The sequence below is a fragment of the Camelina sativa genome, chromosome 8 (genome assembly GCF_000633955.1).
Source record: "Camelina sativa cultivar DH55 chromosome 8, Cs, whole genome shotgun sequence".
Lineage (NCBI taxonomy): Eukaryota > Viridiplantae > Streptophyta > Magnoliopsida > Brassicales > Brassicaceae > Camelina > Camelina sativa.
In genome coordinates, this window is record NC_025692.1 from 7,744,138 (window position 1) to 7,765,933 (window position 21,796).

A 21,796-nucleotide genomic window follows, 5' to 3' on the forward strand; every position below is an offset into this window, starting at 1 on the left:
ATTTTTTGATTTTTCTAGACTCACCTTTTGTCCAAAAGCAATACAAAATTCTCAAGGACTCTCCGTATTACTCTGATCTGTGACACTGACGCCTCGGCAAAAAGTATCAGATCATCTGCAAAGGAAACATGGGACAATAGAGGATCCCCACGAGACAAACGTATTGGCTTCCACTTCTTCTCCGCGATAGCCAAATCAATTTGGTGACAAAGTCTCTCGAGATAGAGGACAAAGAGATATGGGGACAACGGGTCCCCCTGTCTGAGTCCCCTTGACGGTCGGAATGACACTGTCTTCTCCCCATTCCATAAGACAATCATAGATGGACCTGTCACACACTCCATAATCCATCTTACCCACATGCTGGACAGCCCTGATGCATGAAGAGTATCCTCCAGGAAATCCCACCGAATGCGATCATAAGCTTTCTCTAAATCAAGCTTTAGTAACATTCACCCCTTAACACCTTGCTTTCGTTTCATCGAGTGTACAGCCTCCTGAACCACTACGATATTGTCAATGCTCAACCGTCCTGGAATAAAGCTAGATTGTGCTGGTCCTATCAGCTTTCGCAAAAACTGTTTCAACCGCAACACCATGAATTTCGTCAAGATTTTGAACAATACATTGCATAAACTGAGAGGGCGGAATTGCTGTATTTTCTCCGGACTCTCGACTTTGGGAATCAACACAATAAGTGCATCATTCAACCCAGGAGACATCTCCCCTGTCTCAAAGACATCTCCCCGACTCCCGGACCACATCCCAACACTTCTGGTAGAAGATCGGTTGGTAACCATCTGGGCCAGGAGCCTTGTAAGGAGCCATACCCTTCAACGCCTCCTCAACTTCTAAAGTCACAACAGGTTTACTAAGCACCCTGAGTTCTTCATTCGTCAACCGCTGAAAGCCTACAGTCGGCAGTGGTGCAACGTGCGGATCGATATCCTCCATAGAGTACAAGCGTTTGTAATAGTTAACCGCTAGTTCCTCCAACTCGTTAGAATCAGTCAACCACCTCCCCTCCTCATTCTTCAGCGCCTCTATACGATTCCGTCTCCGACGAATGATTGTAGATGTGTGAAAGAACCGAGTATTTCGATTGCCGTGCACAATCCACTTCTCACGTGATTTATGGAACCAAATCACTTCTTCCTGTTCCAAAACATCATCCAATTCCTGAATCAAGAGCTCTTCCTTTTGTAACAGAGCATCAGTTTGAACGAGCTCTAAAGTGTCTTGGACTACTTTAATCTCCGCAAGCAACCCCTCTCTCCTTTTGTTAACATCACCAAACACATCCCAGTTCCATCTCTTTAGTATTACACGTAGAGCATTAAGAGCGTTTAATGTGGTCATATCCCTCCTCCATGATGATGACACAAGCTCCTTAAAACTCGGGTGATTCAACCACATAGCCTCAAAACGAAATGGACGACGAGTCGGGTCTCGTGTCCCCTCCGGACTCAGCTGCACATAGAGCGGAGCATGGTCCGATGCTAAAAAGGGGAGATGAGATACCAAAGCATCCTGCCACTTCAGTCTCGCATGTGCACTGCAGAAGACACGATCTAAACGCTTCGCAACAAAGTTCTGTTCCACTCGACCTCTCCTCCAAGTGAACTTGTTGCCACGATAACCTATGTCAATCAGTGATTCTACGTTTATCCAATCTCCAATAGCCAGGGACTCTGCTGACAACCTCCCGTTCCCTCCAGTACGCTCATCCAGTCGAACGATAGTGTTGAAGTCACCGCCGATGATGAGAGGTACATCAATCCCCTAAATTACTGTGTGGAGTTTCTCCCCCAACCCACTACGTCTAGAGACTGTCAAGGCGGCATAAACAACCACCAGATGTACTGTATCCATCCCCCGTTCCACCTTTGAGATAACATACTGATCTGTAGCCTCCACAATCACCACACTACCAACACCAGACCTCCATAGTAACCAAATCCCACCCCTCTGTCCATCAGCATCAACCCGGAATGAGTTATCAAAGCCCAATCCCTGACAAATCTGACTGGCTCCATCCCCTCCGGCATGCGTTTCAAGCAATGCGAGAACATCTGTGTTAAACTTCTTTAACATATAACGAATCGATCTACGAAAGGTGAGTTTATTCGCCCCCCCCCGACAATTCCATAAGAGACAATTAATCATGTCAATAACAGTGAGAAAGAGAACTACCGGGGAACAATGTCAGGCCATAGCGTGACCTTTCTCCTCCGCCGATGGAACCGCGGCCACACTGACCTCATCATGTGTATCCATGGCAACCAGTGCCAACTGCCTAGCATCTCCAGGAGAGGCAACAGTCAATTCCGACGAAGAAATCGTCCCAGAACCACCACCACCACTAGTAAAGATCTCTCCGGACCGACCAACATTACCCTCCTCGACTCTCGGACGTTTCCCATTCCCAAGTATCTGGGTCTCATTCCTAATCGGGCCGAAAACGAGACCTCTCGTGGGTCTGTGTACTTTCTGTTGTCATCGTGGGCTATTAACATGGGTACCTTTATTCTTCTGGGCCTTACTCTCTTTCGGCCCACTACGAAACACACTAACCCCCTTCTCTCCATTCACGGCAACTTGTTTCTCATTTACTTGAGTGATACGTTTCTCCCCTCTCACCCGATATTCAACAGGAATATTTTCCTTATTCGCCTAAGTCCGTATACTTTTTTCCCTTAACACTGGCTGATTTGAATCCACCTCCAACTGTCCAAATTTATTAGAGATGTCAATATTCCTTGTATCCTTTCGTGTGATCTCCCGGAGATTTCTTTCCAAATTCGTACCGGATCCCCCCGCCGCAAAAGTTACTCGAGGCTGTGGCGAGCTAGATTTCCGACCTCCTCGTCGTACCTCCGTAAAACCATCCTCCGTCTGCACCGGCTCCCTAACGACCCGTACATCCACCTGTGGTGTTGGGATTATTGCTTGCACGGCCATTACCTTCGAACACGAATGGACCAAATGCCCATACACTCCACAGCCCGAGCAAATGGTTGTCAGACCCTCATAAGAAACAAAATAACGTGCACCATTAATCATCACCTTTCCTTTCAAGGGTTTCCTCAGATCCATCTCCACACACATCCGCGCAAAGCGAGCCCGTTCAAACTGTGATGTAGTCAGATCTAGTTTCACTGGTTTTCCGAGTCCACGTGCAATCTTCATCAGAATTGAACTATGATAGTAATTAAACGGAATGTTTGACAGACGAACCCACACCGGTGTTGTAACGATGTCATCTTTCAACGGATCAAAACTTGGAGTCCAACCTTGCACCATGAGATAGCTCCCAAATACCTTCCACGGCTCTCCAGTTAACGCTGATAAGTATTCCTCCTCTAGCTTAAAACGCACCATGAAAAACTGCCTCGGCAAATCCATGACATACATAGCTCCTCGTGGTTTCCACATCTCTCTTAACTTCCTTTGGAGAACCGCAATAGAAATATTCCTGCTCAAGACTTTGACAATCATACACTGTTTCCATAACCCATTCATTGCCTCAAGCACCTCACGCTCAATAGTTATCACAGACTCACCATCCTCACCATCAGAAAACTCCAGCATTACATGGTCATCCACAAAACCCGCATCTACCACCGTCTCCGGTGATAATATCCCTCCAGCGTTACTTCTGACCACCTTCGTCACCCACGTTCCACCTACATCTGGAGGATCTTCTGACGGCCGATCTTTCCCACCAACATCGGTCATGTTCGCATCATCATCACCCATACACAAAATCGCACCCTCGCTAACCCTAGCTGTCGTTCTTTCTCAAGTGATTGGTGACATAAACATAACTCTCAAGTGATTTGTGACATATTCTAGAAATTACATAAACATAATTTATAAATCCATATCATATAATTCAACATAAAGAACAAAATAAAATCAACACCTAAAATCACCGACTTTCACATTATTATTTTACAAAAAAAACAACTATTTTTTCCCCGAATAAAGAATTAAAAAATGAATAACAAAGTCAACCACCGTTATACCAAATTTAGATATGATATAAAATATTTCATAAGTGATTGGTGACGACAAACTACTACGATTTGTAGTTTACCATGTTTTCTCACTACTACTAGGTCTAGGTCTATAGATGCCGAATGAATATGCTCAAATATAAATTAACAACTCAAAATTCTTAAGATGGTTTAGCGTAGCGTAGCTGTCAATATCTAGCTAGCTAGCTTGATAAAACAATTAGCTTTCAGAAAACGATGATGCTATGTTAGTTGATGGTTTAGGCTTTTAGCTTAGTACTAATATACAACCTTATAATTTAAAAGGCTGATTAGAGAGAAGGATTAGTGGAAGAAGTTGGTAGATGGCCCCGACCATGGAATACAAAAAATTCATAGAAAATATTAAAGTTGAAAGCCAAACAAAAAAATATATTTATTTTTTAACAAAAAAAAAGGACATATAAAAGTTGAAATGATAATAGTAATGTGGTTTGGTTCATTCAATTAAATATAGAATTCGAGTGTGGCGACCAACAGACAAGTGATGCTTCGTTAAGAAGAATTGGTTAAAGGGCATCTTCTTATCATAATCTAAAGCCATTATTGCTTTATTAGTAGTAGTATTATTATTTTTTGTAATACTTAAATGAAAGTATGGAATGATAACGATAATGATGCAATTAATTCTCTGGGTGGAATATTCAAGGCACTTTCATAGTAGGATTGTTGTAACACGTCTTCTTCTTCTTCTGTATGTCTTTTGACAACAATTACAAAAAAAAAACACACATATCTTTGGAAAAGTTATAAAGCGGATTAGCTTCTTCTTACTTTTGAGTAAACATGAGTTAAGCTAATCCTCTTTATATGTTTACCACTAAAAAGAAATTAGAAGAAGCTAATCCGCATACTCCAACATCTCATACTCTTTAAGAGAAAAAGCACAAAACGCAAATAATTTAAGCTTAGAACAAAAGATTTTGATCATTATTTTCATAAATATTCTGGCACGTAACAATTTTATCTGCGTTTTTAATCCTTTTCTTGCCCTTATTTCTATTCTTCAGATTGCAATCTTTTAAAATTTGACTAACAAAAAAAAGAAGTGGAAATAGTTTCTCAGATTCCATCACCTAGTGATGATGGGCCATAAGGTTCAAGGCCCATTTCAAGATGTAATAAGTAGAGAGGGTATATCGTCGACAAAGGGTACATATGAGCCGGGTCATCACAATGCTCTTGGCTTGAAGACCAAAAAAGCTTCACTTTTACTTGACTTGGACCACACGCTTGTTCACACCATTAGAGTTTCAATGCTTTCTGAATCTGAAAACTGAAAAGTAACTGTTAAATATCCCACATTATTGATGAGATAGATTGTTGGGTAATATATAAAAAATGTGGTAACAATTTTAGAACTAATAGTTAGGTCATATTTCTAATATGGTATCAAAGCCTATAGTTAAGCCTAACAAACAATTTCTCACAATTTTTTTTTTTTTTTTTTTTTTTTTTTTTTTTTTTTTTTTTTTTTTNTAACCCATAAAAATGAAATGTTTTATTGTAGTATTTTCAAGATGTTAGGTTTAGACCGTTTTTGTGTTATACCGTTTCCATCCGTATATAAAAAAAGACTATTAAATATCTCACATCAATAATAGGATAGATTATTGGGTAATATTAAAGAGAAATACCCTATAATAACACACTTTTAAGTTTTTCTTCCAAAATTAGCACATATGATCAAATTTTCCAAAACTAGCATTTGTATATTGAGATTATTATTTAATTTAAATAACAAATTGTTTTTTTTTTTAAATCAAATTGACGATCTTAGATCTCCAAGCTCCAACGAAACTTGCGGTGAAGATTTTGAACTCAGATCTTCATATCTTTTCAATTAAGTTATCGATCGACTGAAACCAATACAATAAAAATCCACATCAATAGCATCTTCACTCACCAGATTCCGATCGAAGATCAAAGTTTAATTAAGCTACGGCACTTCCGTCGTCTATGATAGTGAATACGGCGACAAAGAATCCTTCGAGTACAATTACGATTGATGATTGGGGGAAAGTATCAGCGGTTTTGTTTGATATGAACAGTGACGGTGTGCTTTGTAACAATGATGAGCTTTACACTTTCCTCCATTGATGTTTTTTGCTGAGATGGGAGTTAAAGTCATTGTGGATGATTGATTCCTCTTACGAGAACAAGTAAAAAGCTTTGGAAAATCAATTTTTGAATCTGTTTTCATGTTAATGTGTGTTTAGATTGATTTTGTTGATTTCTTGGGTTGGGCAATGCACACCTGAAGCCATGTCATAAAGTTGTATCTGACTATCTGAGCGTCCAGGTTGCAACGGAGATGCTCATGATGTTTTTAGGAAAACCATCCTGAATTTAAAAAGATCCTTCCTAAACATCATTCAATCATTTGAGAATTGGTGTTTTGTAGAAAATTGTTGAGTGGAGAAAGATGAGGAAACGATTTATAAGAGTAAGGGAAGTTCATCATTGTCATTGGTTTCAATGTCGTCGACTTCTTTGGCTTGTAGTTTGTAGGTTTGGTGTTAGAGCAAAATTAACAATTTTAAACTTGAATGTATTATGATCATCCTACTTCACTGTGATCTCGCATCTCCGTTTAAGGTGTCAATCATATTTAAACTTGAAGAACCTACAACTAGATTTTGCTACAATTTTTCAGAGACATACAACCTGCAAATTCAAGTGATTGATGATATACATGATGACAAATAAGGTTTTCAGGTCTAACTCAAGTGATTGATGATATACATGATGACAAATATTTCAAGAACAAAGCAGAGAGTTGATGATGAAGATGGGAAAATGGGCACTTGAGTGGAAGTTTGAGTTCGTCATTATGGAAGGTCTTCCTAAAATTCAAGAACACCTTCCTAAAAGCTATGGAATCATTCCTAAATTTTTAAAAATGTGTTTTTAAATCTCTTTATATGTGTTTTGCTTTATTGTATCACATATTACTTCATTAGTGATGTATAATGATTTGATTATGTGCACATATTTGTGTTTTACAATAAAGGTAGCAAATAGAAATATCCAACATGATGTTTTAGGAAGATCTTCCTAAACGTCAATGAATTTTTCCTAAATTTCAAGGAGTTCTTCCTAAACGTCAATGACTCCTTCCTAATGCTCTTTTTTCTTTTCATGACGGTCTTCCTGAAATTCAAGAAATCATTCATAAATATATGAGAATCCTTCCTGAATGTTACATTCAAATCCTTCGTATATGTTTACCGGTGAAAACATAGCTATCTACCAAAATATCGAGATAATTAATACAAAACCTTCCTGAATATGTTTTAAAACAAGTTTTGTGGTGAAAACCATCCAAACTATCTTTCATAACCAAAATCCTAATGCTAAAACAAAGACCATGTGAATACAAAGACTCAAACTGTAAAAACTTCAATCTCATATGGCAATTGAAGCCTTCAATCTTGTATGAGCACCGTTCATCTTTGATTTTGAGTGTTATTGTAGCTCCAATTCTTTTTGACCATATATGTGTCTCTACAAAGTTAATTACCACATGAACTACCAATGTTACCACAATAATAAGATCCAAACACATCATGTATTGCATTAGATGCACTGATTATGAGAACAATTCCACAACTACTGCAATACTGCTACTACCTTGTAATCATAAGCTAACTAAAACAAATTTTGAATTACATACTCTTATCTCCCCATTTGAGAGAAGTATAAGATAAACTCCAACAAGCAATGATCAATCCCCATTTCCTGCAATAAAAATGAAAACAGGGAATATGTTTCAGGAAAGTCTTTCTGAATTTGCAACAATGCTTCCTGAATTTTCAAATGTGACTAAGAAACACATCAATACACAAGCAACAAACAATAAACAATACACAAGCAACAATCAATAAGGATGACGACATATTATACATAAGAGAAACAACGACCAAGTCAAGTAGACTAATATAAATTATTTTGCAGTCAACAATAACTTGATTCTTTAATTTCTGCAACAAATTCAAGTGAGAAAGAACGAGACTTCCATAATCAAAAATCCTAATCACACACACATAAAAATTACAACTGCAAATCATACACACATAAAGCCAACACTGAAAATCATCTCAAGTTCTGGTTTGTTCATGTCCTCAAATACTAGCCTAACTAAATTGATAAGAATATGGTGATTTAGGTTTTTAGGGATTTGGAAAAGTCAAAATCACATACATATAAAAGTTACAATGCTTACAATTTCTACAATAAAAGAAGAATAGCAAGTGAAAATGGATTTAAAGCTTATACTAGGAAGACGAGATGATGAACAGTGACACGAAGACGAAGAAGATGATCGGGGAAGAAGAAGAATCATGAATCTGATACGTGAACGTGATACCACCGTTGATTGACTGACGATGATACACCGAACAACGATGACTCACCTCCGATTCAGAGCTGATTGGATTTGTCGGTGGTACACCGTTTGCATCTGGTTTTGGAATCGACGGAGAGGGAGGAGAGAGAGAGAACACGGTGGTTACAATGTCACGATTTTGTTTCAGATATGAGAAAGATTATTGTTTTAATTTATTAATATTTTATTTTTAATGATATACAAATTTGTGCTACATTTGGAATATTTGAATGTGTGTGATAGTTTTGGAACAAAAACTTAAATGTGTGTTATTTTTGTCAATTGCCCATATATAAATGATGTAACAAAACTTCTCCCTCTAATACCCATATTAAGAATGTGGTCTAACTAATTCTCTATCGGAATTATCCAAATGCGAAAAAATCTGAACCGAATCCGATCCAAAATCCTAACTCTGAGACCTAAATGTACTGTTGAAATAAAATGACTTCATCAGCAAATAGTGAAGTTTCTAAAATCCTAATTCTATCTAGAAACTTCGGATGATTCTGATAGGGTAAGAGGGCTGCGTGACCCGACAAAAAAAATAAAATGAAGGCACACACCAATGACTCAACAAAATCGGATTATAGAGAAAAGAAAAAAAGAAAGAAAAGAGGGTCGAATAATAAAACAGTGTCTCCTTCGTCTCTAGCGGTGACCGGTGAGCTGCTCTCGAGTGTGTGATTCTCTCTACTGCGACCCCCCTCCGGATCATACATTCTACCGGAGCTTTTAGCTTTTCCGTCAAATTTCTTCTCGAGGGTCGTCACTCGTCACCGATTCGCCGATTCTCACAGTTACAATCCTAAAGTTTCCGTCTTTATTCGTTTAGTGCCGTTTCATATACCCCTCAAGGTTTTGCATTTTCTTCACTGTAAAGTCTTTTCTCTGTCGATTTTCGAAGTCTTGCTTAATGGAAGTTTCGTCGTAATGCTTCTTCTAGGTTAATGTTTCTATGAAATGGTGATCGAAAAAGCTTTGACCTTTTTTAGTTCTTTTGGGTTGAAACATCACAGGGTATAGCTTAGAGAATGGAGGACTCCAATGAAAAAGTGAAAAGTTCGAGTAGAAAGAGGTTGAGGAAGCCTAAAAGTTTGGAATTTGTTGGATGGGGTTCGAGAAAACTGATTGAGTTTCTTCAGTCACTTGGTAGAGATACCACAAACAAGATATCCGAGAAAGACGTTACAGCGATTGTAATGAGCTATATCCGGGAGAGAAACCGTGAAACTCCTTCTAAGAAGAAGAGAAAGACCGTAGCTTGCGATGACAAGTTGCGTTCGCTTTTTGGGACTACGAAGATCAATATAATCAAAGTCCCTGATTTGGTTGAGAAGCATTATGTAGAGAATCAGGAGGACGACTCATTCTTTGATTTTCTATACACTCCAGAGGATGATAAACAAGAAAAACAGAGATTGTCTCCATCAGATAAGGTGGCTAAACGGGCGAAGCAGGTTGTGCAAAAGCCTAAAGGCACTTTTGCTGCAATAGTCAGCGATAATGTGAAGCTTTTGTATTTGAGAAAGAGTTTACTCCAGGAACTAGCAAAGACTCCTGAAACTTTTGAGAGTAAAGTGGTGGGGACTTTTGTGAGGATCAAGAATCCCTGTCAGCTTGTTTACGTGACAGGTAATTTTCATCTTAACCCTGGTACCTGTACATAGCCTATTTGGACAAGTCAAACATCGACATGCAGTGTTTTCACTCCAAGGACTTCAAGTTCTGTAACTTCTTAGATTTGTCTGAGATTGAGTCCTTTTCATTTTTGACTCTTTTAACTATGTTATCACTTCTCTTAGATTGTCAGGTTCATCAAATATATTTGGTCTGTTGTAGGAGGTTAAGTTCTCTCTCGTTTTTTGATTTCCGGTTAAGTAGGTGTGATGGAGGGAAATCCGATTGATGGTAATCTTCTTCAGGTTACAAATTATTCCTATTATCTAGAAGATGTTTTTGTCTCTTCCCTATCAGATGATGATTTTTCTCAGGTAAATTCTCAGAACTATGCCTGTTCTACTTTTGTCCTTCTTATCATTGATACATATAAGGCATAAAATTAGTCTAGATTAAAGCTTACTAATTCCTTATATCTTTTCTATATGATACTGAATAGTGTAAAAGACCTTTCTTTCTCCCTCTGAGCCGTAATTCTGATTGTTTGTGTGTTTCAGACCATAAGTCCTCAGGTATCCCTATGTCTTGAGTAGTGGCTGTATATGGACTGATCTAATTTTGTAGTTATGTGAAGACGTACTATCTTATGCATATCTATCTTGTTTAAATAATGGCTAGTCAGATTTTACTTGACAGATAGTGCTTCCTGTTTATGATTTATAATAGCTTTACTTTAACTTTTGCAGGAGGAATGTGAAGAACTTCATCAGAGAATAAAAAATGGCTTTGCTAAGAGACTTACAGTTGTAAGTTTCTTTTTCTATTCAGTAGCTAATGGTACCTTATTTTGCAGCCTTGTTGTCTTTAGAGCTCTCTCTAGTAAATATTTGTATTGGTCGACATTTAACTCTTGCATTGCTCCCCATTTTGTTTATTATATTGCTTCTGATTTATATTAAGTTCTATAATCAAAATCCACTTTAACCATGGACAGGCGGATATGGAAGAAAAGGCTCGAAGTTTGCATGAAGATGTGACAAAACATGTATGTTGCTAATTTACTCTCTATTTGACATGATATTAAATATTTTCCCCATTCATTACCGCGTCTCTTATTTATCTCACATTTGAAAGTGACAATCAAGATAGCTCAGAAGATGATCAATCAATTCTCGGTTGTTATGTCAAATTGTATTTCCATAACTAACTCTCAACTTTTGGTGGGTGTCTTTTAGTGGCTTGCAAGAGAGCTTGTATTGTTACAAAGGCTTATTAATCAGGCTAATGAAAAGGGATGGCGAAGAGAATATCCTTTTCATAATCATAATCATTTTTATATACTTATAATTGAAGAATTACTATTGGGGAAGTGAGAGCGAGACTCTTTCTATATATTTTCCTTGACTTCTTAGCTATACGCTGTCCCAGTATCTGGACAAAAGAGAGCTTCTTGAGAATCCGGAAGAACAGTTGAGGCTATTGTGTGAAGTTCCTGAAGTTGTTGCAGAAGAAGTTGAACCTGAGAGTGTAGATGATGATAGGAATATAGAAAATGACCTCATTGTACCAAACCCTGAGGCTTCCCCCGAGGCTCATCAAAGTGACGGAAAACAACAACTGAGTGATTCACCAGCTTTTAGTGTCAAGACAACTCTAGAAAATTTGGAGCTACTTAAGAATTCGGAAGAGCAGTTGAGGCTGTCCCATGAAGTTCCTGAAGTTGTTGTTAAAGAACTTGATCCTGAGCATGTAGATGATGATGAGAAGATAGAAAATGACTTCAGCGTACCATACCCTGATGTCTCCATTGAGGCTGAACAAAGTGACGTAGAAAAACAACTAAGTGATTCACCAGATTCTACTATTCAGAAAACTCTAGAAGGTTCGAAGCTCGGTGATGGAGAAGACCACCTAACATGCACTGCTTCTGCAGGTGCGTCCATCCTTTGTAACTTCAATTCATCTAGAGGACTTTAATTGGCTGGATTAATGATCATGTTCGTCCTTGCCTTTGTCAAAACGTGTTCTGATTGAACTACTGATCAAGATGAATGTGTCGTTGCAGTAATGTGATTAATTGAACATCATTTGGTTTTTATTCTTGTATTGTTTTGTTGGCTGGATTGAACCATTTCCTCCTGACTTGTTTGTTCTTAATAGTCAACTAAGGAGTTACAGGGACCTGTATTTTTGTTTGTGTGAATTCCAGGTAACAAAGATCTCCATGAAGATGTATTCGAGCCCCCAGCAAATGGCATCACACAGAACAAGGACTGTATCACTGAAGTCACTCAACAACAGTCAAGTATTCCTGTGATTGATCTCTCTAACCAACCTCAAGCACAATCAAACCCCATAGAGATTATCGAACTGAGCGATGATGATGATGATGATGATGACAAAGACAATCAAGCTTACCAGAACTATGATCCAAAGAAGGTGATGTGGTTCTATGAATTCCCTAAAGAAAAAACACATGGACCATTCTCTCTCACAAAACTCAAAGAGTGGAACGACAAAGAGTTCTATATTAACGTTCCAGATTTCAAAGTATGGAGGACAGGAGAGAGTGCAGTGTTACTGACCAAACTCCTGCCGTACATCAAAACCTAATTAAAGAACTTGTGAAAGCTCAGAGTCCTCCTCAGTTTAGAAAGTGTGCAGTTTCTTAATTGACAAACCTTGTTTATTATTTATCTAAGTAACAGTTGTTGCAGAACTTAGTGTACATGATGCACAGATTCTGACTTTTGTTATAAAAAATAGTCTACCCTTAAAATTGTTAAATTGAAAGATTCCTTAAACGTTATTTGAAAATCATAATTCTTGTTGCAAATAGTATTAGTAGGTAACAAAAATAAATAGTGCAATATATATATATAAAACCAAGAGGTCAGCACAACACTTTACTTACCAGTCCCAGAATTAAAAAACTGATAGAGAGAGATAATAAAAGAGTGAGAGAGAGATTGCTTGAAGAAGACGACGACGAAGACAAAGTCGGAAACTTTCTTCTCATTTCAATTAAAAAAACCATTTTTTTTTTCTTTCTGGGTTTTTTTCGTTGTTGTGTGATTGCGCAATTGGTTCCTTATCATTTGCTCTCGCAATCATTATCATTTCTTCTAAATCAACACGCTCAATTTCTCAATTTTATTCTAAGAAATTTCCTAGCTTTTTTGGGGTTAGTTCCTGTTTCATCCGTGAGATTTGATTGCTTTAAACGCCGCTCAGATGAGATCATGAGAATTAGGAAGAACAAAAGAGCGGAAATTAGACTTCTTTGGGATTCGGTTGGGATTTATTTAGTCAGCTTCGAGTGAGGAGCTGATGATGGAGAACGGTCATGAGGAGAGATTGGCCGAGAAATTTTCTGGAGTGGGACTTGAAGATTCTTCTCGCTCGCCCGAGAATGAGTTCAAGAACGACAACTTGTTTCAGGTTATCAAAGCTGTTGAAGCAGCGGAAACCACCATCAAGGAGCAGGTCTGGTTCTCTCTTTTGTGTCTTCTTTTTCTGAAATTGTTTCAATTTGTGGGGATGTACTTCCTAAATCAGTCCATTTCGAAACTTATGTATTGGAAAAGAGAAATAGCTGTGAAATGCAAGGTTAATTTAACTCTGGCTAATGCCTAAGGGATTAATAAGAAGCTTGAGTGTAGGATTCGTCGTCTCTTGGTCTCTTTAGTATTTGCCACTGCAAGACGATGGTTTTTGTTTGTCATTGAAGTAATTTGGCAATCTAAGATTGTGTTTTTTTTTGTTTTTTTTTTCTACTCTAAGCAGGTGGAGGAGAATAGCCGTTTAAAAGCTGAACTTGAGAGAAGTGCTCTGGAGCTGGCTAAATATGTAAGTAATTATCTAGTTAAATGGAAAAGAGAGTATCTCTTGGGTCTATGTGATGACTTGCAATCAGATATCTGTATTTTCGCAGTTAGTGAGGATCCTTGTTTAGTTGTTGTAATGATGCTTACCTTTTTAATCATTGGTGAATTTGTGATTTATATAGTAAGCTTGTTTTTTGTTCTCCATCTAGAAATCAGATGAATCCTTACCCCAAACATCTAATCTTGGAGATCACTCAGCTACTGCCATTGTGTCCCCTCTGGTTGACCAACCAGTTGACTGGAAGCAGAGTGTGATTAAGACTTTGGATACTGATTCCTCAGGCATGCTGGTTGTTCACCCCCATGTGAATGGTAATGGCGAAGAAGCTACTCTGAGTAATCGTTTTGAAAAGCAGGGAAATTTCGTTAATGGCAATTTCAGAGGAGCTATAAATGGTGCTGATACCTCTCAACTTGATTCTTCATTATCTCCTATGAGGTACTGAAACTAAAAATACCACTCTGCTGGGTGTTAAATTTACTTGTAAATCTGATGGTATAGACGAATTTCCACTGTCACAAAGTGTATAATTCTCGGGATCTGATATCTGCTAGAATGCGGTTAGAAGGAGAGCATACAGTAGACATCAGCTCGTCTGCTCATGGATCATTGCCAGGTGATGGAGTAAATAATTCAGGCAATGCATGGAAGCAGGTCTCCATCACTCTAACTACGTCTTGGTTTTCCTTGGTGTAAATAAAAAAGTCTTAACCTAACTATGTTCTTATTCAGGACCTCATTCTCAAGGTCCAGGAGCAGGAACAAGAAATTTCGCAGTTGAGGAAATATCTTACTGACTGTTCCGTTAAGGTGAGTCCTGTTCGACAAGGGAGATTTCTAGTCATTATTGGGATTTGATGTTACCTGCTTTTGTGGTTCCTTGGGATTTATTTGTGATTGAGTCAGGTTTCATTTGTTGCTTATGGCTTTCTCTAGTTTTTTGCCCTTTATAAGTGAACAGAACAAGAAATGAAAATCATCTATGGTTTGGATCAATAAAAGTTTGTTATAAACAGAGTAGGATATTCATGGGTAAAGATAGATTTGCTGCTACTTAGAGAGACCTGCAAGTATCGTACTCCGTTTCATAGGAGAAGCGGCAAACTCGTATTGATCCAAACCAAAGATTATATCTTAAATGATTTTATGTTCTCTTCGAAAGAGCACAAAAGAAGAGCAAAACCCTAAATGATCAGCTCAACCACAAATAAAGCCCAGGCAACCATAAGAGTAAAATGACATAATAAAACCTGTAGCCTTTTATGCTTGCTGTTGGTTCATCCCTAGCATTCTTTGTTAATGTTTTGCTAAATCAGTTTACTAACATTTTAGGTATTTTTTAGGAAGCCCAAATTCGCAATGAAAAATATGTTCTGGAAAAGCGAATTGCCTACATGCGTCTGGTTGGCCTTTCCTTTTTATTTTTTGTTTACTTATCTGTTTTCATCACGTATTTAATTTAATTGTTTGGAAGCTTAAAGATTCTTGCTGCTGTAACCAGGCATTTGATCAACAGCAACAAGATCTTGTTGATGCTTCATCAAAAGCTCTCTCTTACAGACAAGAGATAATTGAGGAAAATATACGCCTAACATATGCCTTACAGGTACTATCGTCTTGTGTATGTGGAATTACGGCAATAGTTGTCTTCTGGCATACGCCTAAATTCCTCATTTCTTTTTTCTTTGGTACCACTTTTTTGGCTGAACACCATAAATTATCCTCAGTTTCCATCAACTTGTTACCAAAATGTTCATGGTTCAGTTTTTCAGACTAGGATTTGTCTCTCGCCCCTCACTCTCATCATATTTTTTGATAACAACGTAGTCCAATTGGTATACACTTCTACGCAAATTCTGGTTAATTTTCACCGAAGCCAATATGCCTTTTTCGAATCTTTCCAGGCTACACAGCAAGAGAGATCTGCATTTGTATCATACTTGTTACCTCTTTTGTCGGAGTATTCTCTGCAACCACAGGTTTCTGACGCTCAGGCTATTGTTAGCAATGTGAAGGTCAGATCCGAAATCTAAAGTGCTGTCTCTTGCTATCTTTTATCCTTTGTTATAACTTGTGTTGGAATCTTACCTTTCTTGCTTTGTCATTCAGTTGTAATTTTTTACTTGTATACGGTAGCCTACTAGCTTGAGAGGTTTTGTTGCATTGTATTAGACTTGACTTCAAAAGTGGGGTACATCATCTTCCCTGGAAATGTTTCAAATTCACATCCCTTGAAATTCAGGAACTACAATATAATGTAAAGAATATTGCCTCTCAGCGGCATATTTTAAAACTGTGCATCGTTTTTAGTTTCCTATGCAACTATGCAAGTGACCATGACTTAAAGTCTCTTTCAGTTAATTTATGGAGTATCCTATATCGATGATTAACGGAGCTCGATTGACATAACTTTGAGCTTCATGGATAAGGAAGCACAAGCACTTGTTATCTTGTCTGTGAAACCTAGAATTTATGTGGATTCATGGAGAACCATAGAACATAGAACTTGGATAGGAAGTTAATTGACTGGTTATATATTATACCCTGCTTCGTTTTATAGCTATTTTCTTTTTTATTCAGGTTCTGTTTAAGCATCTACAAGAAAAGCTTCTTCTTACTGAGGTATGTTATCCGGGTATGGGCTTATCTGGTGTTAAATGTTAGTGTCTGCTTCATTTTTTACGGCAGTTTATTCCTGGCATTGAATCCGCTGTATTGCCTACTGACCTACGATAGATGCTTGTGTCTGATCTTTTCTTGTATTAGAGAAAGTTGAAGGAGTCAGAATATCAATTAGCACCTTGGCAGTCAGATGTGAACTACTCAAATAATTCCCCTTTGGCTCCACTACGCTCAGCTGGTGTAGCGTTAACCCACTCTGTACGTTCTTATTCTTTAGTGTTATATCATAAGCTTGAGTGAATTAAATCTTAAATTACTTCTCGTGTTTCCACCAGACAAAGGATTCCTTGTATTCCCATGATCACACAGCCGTAGACTGGAATTTGGAGCGCCAGCATCAAGATGAGCCAAGTGGCTCAGCTGTGACGAATTACCACCTTGATGAGTCTAGTACGTTTTCACCTCTTGTTAACCGGTGAGTTTATCCCTGCAAAGATCACTATTCCAAACTATATGCAAAGTAAGTGCACCCACTCTATATTTTATGAAGTCTACACATGTAGTTGCTAGAGCATTGGATATACATGTGTAGACTTCACATATAAAATCACTCAAGGAATTATAAGCAAAACATTTAGTTTCTTTCGCCTTTTTTAGGGTTGGTCTTTCTCTTTCTTAGGGTTGGGTACTGCGAGGTGACCACTTGTCACGTTAGGTAGGAACAACTCTGTGACATCTAGCCTCTTTATTTATCATTGATTGTTGATTCGTAAAAATTTTCTTACAAGGTATTAAATTTAATTTGGCTATGACTTTTGACTCTGACTGGTTTCTCTTGACTGGTAAAACACGCTAAAAAGTTATGTGATTTAATTGGCTATATCTCTTGACAACGATGGTTGGTTCTTGACTTGTACAACATGCAGACAAGTTATATGATTTAATTTGGCATAGACTCTTGACGCTTGAGTCTTTCCTGTTCACTCAGAAAATTCCTAGTTTTAAGCCTATTGTTGGTATCCCTCTTCTGCACTTTGAGTGTTCATCGGCTTTTTCCTATGCTTACATTTTCTAACTTCCTGTTCGCTCTGGGCGATATGATGATTTCAGCTCTCAAAAGTATCAGATTAGTCATAGGCCTAATAAGGTGCTGTTCTTCTTTTATGTGTCTTATTTATTGATCTCTCATGCGGTGCTAGATCATTTAACTTTGTCCTTTTATTTTCTGTTTTACCTTTATAAGTATGGTTAAATTACAACTTGGTCGTGCTCTCCTGGTTCTATGCACTGTAGTTTTTGGTGGATAATTTTCTGCAATGTTGATCATAGTTTGATGGCCCTTCATGTGTACCAGTCAGTCGGCAGCCTTTGAGATGCATGTGCAACCAGGTACGAGTATGGAAGAATCTCCTGGTCTGAAGCAAGCAGATGAAATTCCACCTAAGCATGTCCAATTTCGTGAGCCTATCAGCAAGACAGTGATGGACGATGCCCATAATCCATCATATGTGTCTGCGTTTGATGATCCAAGCTCCTCAAATTCTCCTCTTTTGTCCCCCGTTCTTGAAGAACCTTCTTCCTCCTTTTCTGAGGGTAATGATTAATAATACTATTCTCATTATGTTCTTTCACTTTACTCAATATTTGAACCACTGTTGACAGCTGGGGATGATGACCCGTTGCCAGCTATAGAGGACCTCCAAATTTCAGGAGAACCTTATCCTGGACATGAGCTTCAGGCTTGTGGTTACTCCATTAATGGAACAACAAGTTGTAATTTTGAGGTGCGTATTAGATAGAAAACAGAATCGCTTTCTTATTTATGTTGAATTGCATCTAATCTATCTTCTTCTATTCTTTAATTTGCAGTGGGTATGTCATCTAGAAGATGGATCTGTGAATTATATTGATGGTACATTCCCCTCCTGCTGACCATATCATTATCCTCGAAGTTGTTCGTTCTCTTTTGTTTCTTATATGGAAATAAGGATTTAGTCGTTAACGAATTTCGAATGCAGGAGCAAAGCAACCAAATTACCTTGTCACTGCTGATGATGTTGATTTATATCTTGCTATTGAAGTTCAGCCTTTGGATGACAGGAACCGAAAGGTTAATATCTTATTGTATGAATGAGATTATATGTTGACTAGTTATTTTCTTTGGAAAGTGAGGATTAGGATTGTGGTATACTAGTTCATGCTAAAATCTTGTAGGGGAAAAGATTTGCTGTTGAGTGTGCTACACTGATGTTTAAGAACTGTATTGGATGTGCTTACACTGTTGTTTTCTTCTGCTGACTGTTTTTTTTTTAGTTTTTCATGTGGTTTGCAATATTCATTTGCTACTTTCCGATTTCAGGGGGAGCTTGTGAAGGTTTTTGCCAATGATAATTGCAAGATCACTTGCCGTAAGTTTATCTTTACTTAGAGAATTATCCGCTTGAGTTCCTATAAAAGCAGGCTACTTGTCCGTTTATATCTTGATATTAAGATGCTAAGTCTTTTATGCTCACTGAGCGGTTTCTGGTTGGTTGTGTAAGAGATCGTGGTTCCCTTAAATCTGAAGCATTCTTTGAGAACTTAATAATATCTCTTGTCAAACCTAAAGGTAACAGCAATCCTCTTTTTATATATTCACAGTTCCAGAGATGCAGAGCAATATAGAGAAGACACTTCATACTGGTCATGCTTCATACAGTGTTTCCCTTCCGGTATGACATTTGCCATTTCAACTCACATATTTTGGCTATTATTCTCTGGCTTTTTTTGGATTAATCCTTTACATGTGGCTTTGAACAGACTGGTTTCCTGGATATATGGGAAGCAGCTACGTTATCTATCAAGAGAGAAGGTTACAGCATCAAGTGTAATAACGATCTCACAGTTGCAGAAAAGTTCTCAGCTTCTACTGCTGTAAGACTTATGCCTTATTTGCTTCTCTCTTTCTTTGTCATAAAATAAATCGTGCTTCTTCTGTGAAACGTGTGGTGGTGTGGGTATGGAGAGATGTGCAGCTTTGCATACTGAAAGAGACAGGTTATGAACTTATGATGCACGCGTATCTTATTTAAAAATTAAGAAATCAGAATGCTTCTGTTAGCAATTAGGCTTGTCCCAGTTTATAAGTTGAATTTTAGAGTCGCTGAATATACAGTTTTTAACATTTTGTTACTTCCTAAACAGATTTGCGTCTTACATGCATGTTCATTAAGCATATTGTAATTTACTGATTTTAACATCTTCGTTACAAGAGCACGTAACAAAACCATATTTTTCATTTTGTTTTTAGTAAATGTTCGATGTAGTTATGCTAATGAAAACTTATTTGAGCGGTTTAATATGAATGGGGAAGGTTTCGAGCTTTGAACTAATATTAGAATCCTTCTTTTCATACCTCTCTAGGTTACAATTCCGTTCGGGCAACCTGCAGAATTTGTTATCATTGGTTCTGATGGTAGTGAGCATTCCTTACGAACAGAGAATGGATCGACAGACCTTATCGGGTAAGTAAAACTTCACTTTCTTTCAAAGATGGACATAGACCATAAGAATGTTTCGAGTTTGATGAGCCTGAAAAAAGTTAATTAGGTTCTGAGTACTTAGTGAGTGTAAACGCCCATTTGTATCAATGAAGCATATGCATCTGAGCTTGGTCAATTGATTTGTGTAGGTGAAATATATCACACTCTGATCCAATAAATAATATGGTCTTGTGTGTTCATATTGTTTGTTATAATATGTATGTTGAATACTACACTGTAAGCTTTTAATCTTCTGTTATCTTTTGGGCAGCTCAAGAGATGAAATAGTACTCACCCTGAGATTATTTATCAAGAGGGTAATGTACTTTCAAAGCAGTATTCATTTTTATCACTTTCGTTACGATCTCTAGAAGACAAAAATTGCAGCTTTCATAAAATCAGACACAATAATAATAAAAAAACTTCAAGCTTCATTTCTAGAGAAGAAATTGCTGATTATTCGGCTCTGCTTATATTCGTTGCAGGCTCTGCTGAGGAAGAAGGGAAAGAAGAGAGTATTTTTGTTTAACAAGTGATGAGATTGTATATAATATTTTTTTGGCTCTCTAGCTCTTATGTTAGCTGCGAATCAATTAGTTAGTTATAAGGCATTTGTGAAACAATTTATCCATGAGAAAAATGAATATTTGTTTATATAAATAATCCCACTTAAGTTACATTTTGATCTCATTACAAATGTCACTGCTCTGCAGTCACATCACATTTTAACTTTTTAATGACCTGTTCGAGTACACTAAGCAATAGGCCACATGGAGTATGTTACAAAGAAGAATGACAAGTCTTTAAGGACATATGATACAGCAAAAATGAAGAATGATAAGTCTTGAGGAGATATATACAACAACAATGAAGTAAGTAACACAAGTAATGCCTAAAACTTAAATCAATTTTAAATCAGTGCACCGTAAACATGAACTCCGAGGTTTTACAAACGTTCTTGTAAAACAGTTTCCCATTAATTACTTGAACATTCAACAATAGTAATAATACTAATACTCAAACTTTTGACTATCTTCTAAGTGGGTTGACCAAATAAAAAGAAATCATATGTTCTAATTTTGGTCAGAGTTGGAGTGGGACACTTGAATCGTGAATATAAATACTTAAATAGTACTTTATCCGTATCTATTCAATACTTTTTTTAATTAGTGTGACTATTAGGTTGTAATAAGTTGATTATTCGACGAAAAATATCATTATTTGTTTAATGTTACCAAAAATGTATCATTGATAGGTACGATAAAGTTTAGATTTCGAAATTTAAGAGTTGTTGTTTTCTGTTGACTTTTTTCTTAAGTAATTGTGATTAAAGAGATATGATATGATACCACAATAATCAATTAAGTAACACAAGTAATTCTTAAAACTGAAATCAATTTTAAATCAGTGCACCGTAAACTTGACCTCCGAAATTTTACACACATTCTTGTAAAACAGTTTTCCATTAATTATTTGACCATTCAACAATAACAATTATTATTATTATGATTATTATTTTTTTTATTATGATTATTATTATTATTATTATTATTATTATTATTATTATTATTATTATTATTATTATTATTATTATTATTATTATTATTATAAGACTAATACTCAAACTTTTGACTACCTTCTAATTGGTTTAACCAAACAAAAAGAAACCATATATTCTAATTTTGGTCAGAAATGGAGTC

At 37.1% G+C, this 21,796-nt stretch overlaps 2 protein-coding genes across 2 annotated transcripts; both read left to right on the plus strand.

Moving 5' to 3' along the window:
* Positions 9,046-12,853, plus strand: LOC104706647 (uncharacterized protein At5g08430-like). The gene is made up of 8 exons (XM_010422849.1): positions 9,046-9,303; positions 9,465-10,080; positions 10,330-10,439; positions 10,812-10,871; positions 11,060-11,110; positions 11,301-11,371; positions 11,484-11,998; positions 12,275-12,853. The coding sequence occupies exons 2-8, from the start codon at positions 9,480-9,482 to the stop codon at positions 12,676-12,678; spliced, it is 1,812 nt and encodes a 603-aa protein (XP_010421151.1). The 5' UTR covers positions 9,046-9,303; positions 9,465-9,479; the 3' UTR covers positions 12,679-12,853.
* Positions 12,977-20,786, plus strand: LOC104706648. The gene is made up of 21 exons (XM_010422851.2): positions 12,977-13,551; positions 13,852-13,914; positions 14,102-14,391; positions 14,508-14,607; positions 14,686-14,763; positions 15,297-15,356; positions 15,455-15,559; positions 15,858-15,968; positions 16,534-16,575; positions 16,720-16,833; positions 16,911-17,050; positions 17,930-18,168; positions 18,238-18,359; positions 18,445-18,487; positions 18,594-18,685; positions 18,935-18,983; positions 19,216-19,286; positions 19,375-19,488; positions 19,978-20,078; positions 20,368-20,413; positions 20,582-20,786. Exons 1-21 carry the CDS (start codon positions 13,396-13,398, stop codon positions 20,630-20,632), a joined length of 2,187 nt encoding a protein of 728 aa, XP_010421153.1. The 5' UTR covers positions 12,977-13,395; the 3' UTR covers positions 20,633-20,786.